We start from the raw sequence: 9,298 nt of genomic DNA, 5'->3' as shown, positions 1-9,298 counted from the left end.
CACTGCTCCGTGGCAATGTCCCCTCAGTGTCCCAGTGGTCAGTCGCTGTGCCATGGCAGTGTCTGGTCACTCTGGTCACTGTGCCATGGCAGTGTCTCTGCTGGTCACTCTGGTCACTGTGCCATGGCCATGTCCCCAGGGTGGTCACTGCGATGGTCACTGTGCCATGGTGATGTCCCAGGGTGGTCACTGTGGTCAGTCACTGACCCACGGCAGTGTCCTGGGGTGGTCACTGTGGTCACTCAGTGCTCCATGGCAGTGTCCCGGGGCGGTCACCACGCTGGTCAGTGCTCCATGGCGGTGTCCTGGGTGGTCACTCAGTGCTCCATGGCACCGTCCCAGGGTGGTCACCATGCTGGTCAGCGCTCCATGGCGGTGTCCTGGGTGGTCACTGTGGTCACTCAGCACTTCATGGCAGTGTCCTGGGGTGGTCACCACGCTGGTCAGCGCTCCATGGCAGTGTCCTGGGGTGGTCACCATGCTGGTCAGTGCCCCATGGCACCATTCCAGGGCGGTCACCATGCTGGTCAGTGCTCCATGGCACCATCCCACGGTGGTCACTGTGGTCACTCAGCACTCCATGGCACCATCCCAGGGCGGTCACCATGCTGGTCAGTGCTCCATGGCAGTGTCCTGGGTGGTCACTCAGTGCTCCATGGCGGTGTCCTGGGGCGGTCACTGTGGTCACTCAGTGCTCCATGGCAGTGTCCTGGGGTGGTCACCATGCTGGTCAGTGCTCCATGGCACCATTCCAGGGCAGTCACCATGCTGGTCAGTGCCCCATGGCACCATCCCGGGGCGGTCACCATGCTGGTCAGTGTTCCATGGCAGCATCCCGGGGCGGTCACCGTGCTGGTCAGTGCTCCATGGCACCATCCCACGGTGGTCACAGTGGTCACTCAGTGTTCCATAGCAGCATCCCGGGGCGGTCACCGTGCTGCTCAGTGCTCCATGGCGGTGTCCTGGCGCAGCCTGGCCCTCACCACGCCGTCCAGCACGGCGTGCAGCCCCCGGCAGGCGGCCTGGGCAGCGTCCAGCACGGGCCGCAGCCGCTCCTGGTGCAGGCGGGCGCTGAGCTGGCACAGGGCCAGCTGCCCGCTGCCCGCCACCGTGGCCACGGCCAGCCTGGGGCCCCCGGCCGCCTCCTCGGCCGCGCTCAGGTCGCTCAGGGCCACCGGGGGCCCGGCCGGGGGCTCGGCCAGCCCGGCCGACCCGGCCACCACGGCCCCGCGCAGCGCCACGCCGGCGTCCAGGAGCGCCAGCCCTGCCGCGCTGACACTGGCACCCAGCTCGCCACCATCGGCCTGGAGAACCTGGGGGAAAAGGGGAATGGGTCACCCTAAAATATCCCCAAAATAACCCTAAAATATCCCCAAAATCGTATTGACACTGTATGCCCCAGCCCAGCCACGCCGGCGTCCAGGAGCGCCAGCCCTGCCGCGCTCACACTGGCACCCAGCTCGCCGCCATCCGCCTGGAGAACCTGGGGAGAAACGGGTCAGGGTCACCCCAAAATATCCCCAAAATATCCCCAAAATCGTATTGACACTGTGTGCCCCAGCCCAGCCACGCCGGCGTCCAGGAGCGCCAGTCCTGCCGCGCTCACACTGGCACCCAGCTCACCGCCATCGGCCTGGAGAACCTGGGGAGAAATGGGTCAGGGTCACCCTAAAATATCCCCAAAATATCCCTAAAATATCCCCAAAATATCCCCAAAATCATATTGACCCTGTGTGCCCCAGCCCAGCCATGCTGGCATCGAGGAGCGGCAGTCCTGCCACGCTGACACTGGCACCCAACTCGCCGCCGTCCGCCTGGAGAACCTGGGGAGAAATGGGTCAGGGTCACCCCAAAATATCCCCAAAATCGTATTGACACTGTGTGCCCCAGCCCAGCCATGCTGGCACCAAGGAATGCCAGTCCTGCCGCGCTGACACTGGCACCCAGCTCGCCACCATCGGCCTGGAGAACCTGGGGAGAAACGGGTCAGGGTCACCCCAAAATATCCCCAAAATTATATTGACACTGTGTGCCCCAGCAGGGTCAGTCCTGCCGCGCTCACGCTGGCACCGAGCTCACCGCCGTCAGCCTAGAGAACCTGAGGGGGAGAAGGGGTCAGGGTCACCCCAAAATCCCCAAAAACAAACCCTGAAACGCCCCAAAATCCCACAGATCCCATGTGCCCCAGAAGGACCAGCCCGGCCGCGCTCACGCTGGCACCGAGCTCACCGCCATCAGCCTGGAGAATCTGGGGGAAAAGGGGTCAGGCTTACCCCAAAATGCCCAAATTCCCCCAAAACATCCCCTGAAACACCCCAAAACAAACCCTAAAACACCCTAAAAAACCCCAAAACCACACAGAACCCACGTGTGTCCCAGCCCAGCTGTACCCCCCCGTGACGCCCAGCTTGCCTCCATCTGCCTGCAGCACCTGTGGCCAGGGACGCTCCAAAAACACCCAAATCACCCCAAAACGCCACAGATTTTGGGTGAGCACAGCCCCTCCAGGACCCCTAAATCCCCCCAGGACCCCCCAAACTCCCCCAGACTCACCTGGACGTGCACGTCGATCTGGGAGTGGCAGTACAGCTGGCTGAGCACGGCTCCCTCCAGCATGCCCCAGGATCCCCCCAAATCCCCCAGAACATCCCCAAATCCCCCCAAACCCCCACAGAACCCCCCCAAATACCCTCAGGATCCCCCCCAAACTCACCTGTACGTGCACGTCGATCTGGGAGCGGGGATAGAGCTGGCCGAGCACGGCTCCCTCCAGCCCCGCAGCAGCAGCGCTCCCCTAAACCCCCCCAGAACACCCCCAAACCCACCCAGAACCCCCCCAAATCCCCTCAGGAGCCCCCAAAGCTCACCTGTACGTGCACGTCGATCTGCGAGCGCGGGTAGAGCTGGCCGAGCACGGCTCCCTCCAGCACGCCCCGCAGCAGCAGCGCTCGCTCCCCCGATCTCCGGTCCGTGCCGCCCTGCGCCGGCCGCCGGCGCCGCTCGCCGCCGCCCGCGAACGGGGCCGAGCTGCAGCGGACGCTGAGCAGCGCCCGGTCCGGGGGGGCCTTGGCCCGGGACCCCCGAACCTGCGGGGGAAAGAGGCACTGAGGGGGGGGTCACGGCCCTGAGAGAGGAGTTTTATTTACAGCCCCGGGGCCCCGCTCACCTCGTGCGGGCCGTACACGGCCGCCAGCACTTTGGTGTTGCCCTGCTCCAGATAGGCCGAGCCGTCGGCCCGGGCCAGCACCCCGAGCCGGGCCCGCACCTTGCGCAGCTCGTCAGGCCGCCGCCCGTCCGCCCGGAACCCCGCGTCCGACACCAGCTCCAGCCCCGCCATGCCGGTACCGCCGCCGGTGCCGCTCCCGCCGCCGGCGCCGCGTGTGGGGACGGACTACAACTCCCGGCGTGCACCGCGCGCGGCCTTTACTGCCCGTGCGCGCCGTGTGGGGCCGGACTACAACTCCCGGCTTGGCCCACGCGAGAAGCCCGCCAACGGCAGGCACCGCCCCCCTGACGCTCCCGCGGCTGAGGCCACGCCCCTGCAGGCTAGTCCCCTGGGGGCCACGCCCCTTGTGACGCAATCCCCTACCAGGCCACGCCCCGTTCGGTCACGCCCCTCCGTACGGACCACGCCCTCAGGGAGGCGGTGTCCCGGTTCCGCCCCCTGGAGGCCCCGCCCCCCGTAGGGCCCCGCCCCCTCGGCCGGTTCGCGGCACCGAACGGGACCGGGCGGCACCGGAGCGACCCCAGCGCCCCCTGGCGGAGCGGCAGCACCCCCGGACCCCCCCTCGGGCACGGCCGAACCTGCCCGGGCTGTCCCGGTCCCGGTCCCGGTCCCGAGCGGGCACCGCCGGCCGTCCCGAGCGCTCGGAGCGGGTCAGAACCGGCACCGGGACAGCACCGAGCCCGTGTCCCGCCGGCACCGGGCGGCACCGAGCGCTGGGCGGGCCGGAGCGGGCGGCTCCGCTCTGCCGTTCCCGCTGACCCCTGTCCGGCCGGCGCTGACCTTGCCCAGGCCGGTCCACCCCGGCCCCGAGCGCCGCCGCTCCCGGTACCGATCCCGATCCCGCTCCCGGTACCGCTCCCTGCGCAGCCATGGCCGCCCCGCCGGGCCCCGGCGGCTTCCAGTTCGCCATCGACCGCGGCGGGACCTTCACGGACGTGTTCGCCCGCTGCCCCGGCGGCCGCGTCCGCGTCCTCAAGCTGCTCTCCGAGGACCCCGCGTACCGCGACGCGCCCACCGAGGGCATCCGCCGCGTCCTGCAGGAGGTGCGACACCGGGGGGACACCGGGGGACACCGGGGACACGGCGGGGGGACAGCGGGGGGACACCGGGGGACAGCGGGGACACGGCGGGGACAGCGGGGGGACAGCAACGGGACCCCCGGGAATGGCGGGGACAAGGCAGGGGGACGCGGCAGGGACATGGCGGGACCCCCCAGATTCCCTTCTGGGACCACCGGGGCCCCCGGGACATGGCGGGGGGACACCCGGGACCCCCCAGGACCCCCCAAACCCCCCGAGTACCCTTCTGGGACCACCAGAATCCCTGGGATCCTCGGGACCCCCTCAAATCCCCCCAAGTGCCCTGCTGGGACCCCCGGGACCCTCGGTACCCCCGGGAGCACGGCAGGGACATGGTGGGACACCCGGGACCCCCCAGGACCCCCCAAACCCCCCGAGTACCCTTCTGGGACCACCGGGATCCTCGGGACCCCTCAAATCCCCCCGAATGCCCTGCTGGGACCCCCGGGACCCCCGGGACCCTCGGTACCCCCGGGAGCACGGCAGGGACATGGTGGGACCCCCGGGACCCCCCAAGTGCCCTGCTGGGACCCCCGGGACCCCCCGGGACCCCCCAAACCCCCCGAGTACCCTTCTGGGACCACCAGAATCCCTGGGACCCCCGGGACCCCCTCAGGAACTCACCGGGACCCCCCCCCGGTGCCTCTCCCCGAGACCTCCGTGGGAAATTTCGGGACCCCCCACCCCAAGAGGAACCCCCAGACCCCTCCGGCCCCTCCCCACCCCAGCCCGGCCCTGGGCCTGCCTGGACCCCCGGCCCAACCCCGTGCTGGGAGTCCCCGAGTGGGTCTGGGGGTCCCCGAGTGGGTCTGCAGTCCCCAAGTGGGGCTGGGGTCCCCAGGGAGGTCTGGGGGTCCCGAGATGGTGCTGGAGTCCCCAAGTGGCTCTGGGGGTCCCCAAATGGGTCTGGGGGTCCATAAATGGGTCTGAGGGTCCCTAAGTGGGGCTGGGGGTCCCCAAATGGGTCCGGGGGTCCCCGAGTGGGTCTGGGGTCCCCAAATGGGTCCGGGGGTCCCCAAGTGGCTCTGGGGGTCCCCAAGTGGGGCTGGGAGTCCCAAATGGGGCTGGGAGTCCCTAAATGGGTCTGGGGGTCCCTAAGTGGGTCTGGGGTCCCCAAATGGGTCTAGGGGTCCCCGAGTGGGTCTGGGGGTCCATAAATGGGTCTGGGGGTCCCTAAGTGGGTCTGGGGTCCCCAAATGGGTCTGGGGGTCCCCGAGTGGGTCTGGGGGTCCCCAAATGGGTCTGGGGGTCCCCGAGTGGGTCTAGAGTCCCCAAGTGGGGCTGGGAGTCCCCAAATGGGTCTGGGGGTCCCCAAATGGGTCTGGGGGTCCCTAAATGGGTCTGGGGTCCCCAAGTGGGTGTGGGGGTCCCCAAATGGGTCTGGGAGTCCCAAAATGGGTCTGGGGTCCCCAAATGGGTCTGGGGGTCCCTAAGTGGGGCTGGGATCCCCAAATGGGTCTGAGGTCCCCAAATGGGTCTGGGGTCCCCAAGTGGCTCTGGGGGTCCCCAAATGGGTCTGGGAGTCCCCAAATGGGTCTGGGGTCCCCAAACGGGGCTGGGGGTCCCTAAGTGGGGCTGGGATCCCCAAATGGGTCTGAGGTCCCCAAATGGGTCTGGGGTCCCCAAGTGGCTCTGGGGGTCCCCAAATGGGTCTGGGAGTCCCCAAATGGGTCTGGGGTCCCCAAACGGGGCTGGGGTCTGGGTCTCAGTTTTGGGGTCCCACAGGAGCTGGGGGTGCCCCTGCCCCAGGATGGACGAGTCTGGGATCCAGTGGATCCACTTGGGCACCGGGGGTCTGGGGGGTCCCCAAATGGGGCTGGGGGTCCCCAAATGGGGCTGGGGGTACCCAAATGGGTCTGGGGTCCCCAAGTGGGGCTGGGGGTCCCCAAATGGGTCTGGGGTACCCAAATGGGGCTGGGGGTCCCCAAATGGGGCTGGGGGTTTCCACATGGCTCTGGGGTTCCTAAATGGGTCTGGGGCTCCCCACATGGGTCTGGGGTCTCAGTGTTGGGGTCCCGCAGGAGCTGGGGGTGCCCCTGCCCCGTGAGGAGCCCCTGGATGGGTCCCGGATCCAGTGGATCCACATGGGCACCTGGAGGGGCTGTGGGTCCCTAAATGGGGCTGGGGTCCTGCTGTGGGTCTGGGGTCCCACAGGTGAATGTTGGGGTCTCCTGGTGAATTTTGGGCTTCCTTGGATGAATTTTGGGGTCCCGCAGGAGCTGGGAGTGCCCCTGCCCCGTGAGGAGCCCCTGGATGGATCCCAGATCCAGTGGATCCACATGGGCACCCGGAGGGGCTGTGGGTCCCTAAATGGGGCTGGGGTCCTGCCGTGGGTCCCTAAATGGGTCTGGGGGTCCCTAAATGGGTCTGGGGTCCCCAGGTGGGTCTGGGGTCTCAGTGTTGGGGTCCCGCAGGAGCTGGGGGTGCCCCTGCCCCGGGAGCAGCCCCTGGACGGATCCCGGATCCAGTGGATCCGCATGGGCACCCAGAGGGGCTGGGGGTCCCTAAATGGGGCTGGGGTCCCTAAATGGGGCTGTGGGTCCCTAAATGGGGCTGGGGTCCCGCCGTGGGTCCCGCCGTGGGTCCCGCTGTGGGTCTGGGGTCCCACAGGTGAATGTTGGGGTCCCACAGGAGCTGGGGGTGCCCCTGCCCCGGGAGCAGCCCCTGGACGGGTCCCGGATCCAGTGGATCCGCATGGGCACCACGGTGGCCACCAACGCGCTGCTGCAGCGCCGGGGCGAGCGCGCGGCCCTGGCCGTGACCCGCGGCTTCCGACACCTGCTGCACATCGGGACACAGGCGCGGCCCCGCCTCTTCGACCTGGTGAGCACCTGGGCACACCTGGGCATACCTGGGCACACACCTGAACCCCAAACCCAACCCCAAACCCAGCCCCAACCCCACCCCGACACCTGCTGCACATCGGCACCCAGGCGCGGCCCCGCCTCTTCGACCTGGTGAGCACCTGGGCACACCTGGGCATACACCTGAACCCCCACCTGTACCCCAAACCCACCCCGACACCTGCTGCACATCGGGACCCAGGCCCGGCCCCGCCTCTTCGACCTGGTGAGCACCTGGGCACACACCTGGGTACAGCTGGGTACACACCTGGGCACACACCTGTACCCCAAACCCAACCCCAAACCCACCCAAACCCAAACCCAGCCCCAACCCCACCCCGACACCTGCTGCACATCGGCACCCAGGCCCGGCCCCGCCTCTTCGACCTGGTGAGCACACCTGGGCACACACCTGGGCACACACCTGGGCACACACCTGGGCACACCTGGATACAGCTGGGTACAGCTGGGTACACCTCAGCACACCTGGGCACACCTTGGCACAGCTGTACCCACACCTGTACACACACCTGGGCACACCTGTACACACACCTGGGCACACACCTGGGCACACACCTGGGCACACACCTGGGTACAGCTGGGTACAGCTGGGTACACCTCAGCACACCTGGGCACACCTTGGCACAGCTGTACCCACACCTGTACACATACCAGGGGGCACACCTGTACACACCTGGGCACACCTGTACGCACACCTGGGCACACACCTGGGCACAACTGTACACACCTGGGCACACCTTGGCACAGCTGTACCCACACCTGGGCACACACCTGGGCACACACCTGGGCACACCTGTATACACACCTGGGCTCACACCTGGGCACACCTGTACACACACCTGGGAACACACCTGGGTACACCTGGGCATGCACCTGGGCACACCTGGACAGCCCGGTACACACACCTGTGCACACACCTGCACACACACCTGGGCACACCCCTGTACACACACCTGTACACACACCTGTACACACCTGTACACACACCTGGGCACACACCTGTACACACACCTGTACACACACCTGTACACACCTGTACACACACCTGTACACACACCTGTACACACACCTGGGCACACACCTGTACACACACCTGTACACACACCTGTACACACCTGTACACACACCTGGGCACACACCTGTACACACACCTGTACACACACCTGTGCGCACACCTGCACACACACCTGGGCACACCCCTGTACACACCCCTGTACACACCTGTACACACACCTGTACACACCTGTACACACACCTGGGCACACACCTGTACACACACCTGGGCACACCCCTGTACACACACCTGTACACACACCTGTACACACCTGTACACACACCTGGGCACACACCTGTACACACACCTGTACACACACCTGTGCACACCTGTACACACACCTGGGCACACACCTGTACACACCTGTACACACACCTGTACACACCTGTACACACACCTGGGCACACACCTGTACACACACCTGTACACACACCTGTACACACCTGTACACACACCTGGGCACACACCTGTACACACACCTGTACACACACCTGTACACACCTGTACACACACCTGGGCACACCCCTGTACACACCCCTGTACACACCTGTACACACCTGTACACACACCTGTGCACACACCTGCACACACACCTGGGCACACCCCTGTACACACACCTGTACACACCTGTACACACACCTGTACACACACCTGTACACACACCTGGGCACACACCTGTACACACACCTGTACACACACCTGTGCACACCTGTACACACACCTGGGCACACACCTGTACACACACCTGGGCACACCCCTGTACACACACCTGTACACACCTGTACACACCTGTACACACACCTGGGCACACCTGCACACACACCTGGGCACACCTGGACAGCCCGGTACACACACCTGTACACACCTGTACACACACCTGTGCGCACACCTGCACACACACCTGGGCACACACCTGGGCACACCCCTGTACACATACCTGGGCACACCCCTGGACACACACCTGTGCACACCTGTGCCTGCGCTGGCACTGCCGGCTCTGTGGTGCCACATCCCCCTTGTCCCAGTGTCCCCTGGGGTGGGGGTGCCAGGTGCCTGTGCCCGCAGTGCCCCATGT

General features: G+C 66.6%; 2 protein-coding genes across 2 annotated transcripts in view; one reads left to right on the top strand and one right to left on the bottom strand.

Annotated features, from left to right (window-relative positions):
- Positions 1 to 522: 522 nt before the first annotated feature.
- On the bottom strand, positions 523 to 3,390 carry EXOSC4 (exosome component 4). The gene is made up of 4 exons (XM_058031818.1): positions 3,167 to 3,390; positions 2,868 to 3,086; positions 646 to 1,313; positions 523 to 569 (listed from the first exon to the last, which is right to left on the bottom strand). The coding sequence occupies exons 1-3, from the start codon at positions 3,335 to 3,337 to the stop codon at positions 942 to 944; spliced, it is 762 nt and encodes a 253-aa protein (XP_057887801.1). The 5' UTR covers positions 3,338 to 3,390; the 3' UTR covers positions 523 to 569; positions 646 to 941.
- A 648-nt stretch (positions 3,391 to 4,038) lies between these two features.
- Positions 4,039 to 9,298, top strand: part of OPLAH (5-oxoprolinase, ATP-hydrolysing) — a 45,903-nt gene continuing 40,643 nt past the window's right edge. The window contains 2 exon segments of the mRNA XM_058029748.1: positions 4,039 to 4,269; positions 6,937 to 7,128. Of these exon segments, the coding sequence (XP_057885731.1) occupies positions 4,096 to 4,269; positions 6,937 to 7,128 (366 nt within the window). The 5' untranslated portion in view covers positions 4,039 to 4,095.

This window comes from Melospiza georgiana, chromosome 1 (assembly GCF_028018845.1).
Source record: "Melospiza georgiana isolate bMelGeo1 chromosome 1, bMelGeo1.pri, whole genome shotgun sequence".
NCBI lineage: Eukaryota > Metazoa > Chordata > Aves > Passeriformes > Passerellidae > Melospiza > Melospiza georgiana.
Note: the sequence above shows the minus strand (reverse complement) of the source record. Positions and strands in the feature narration are given on the sequence as shown.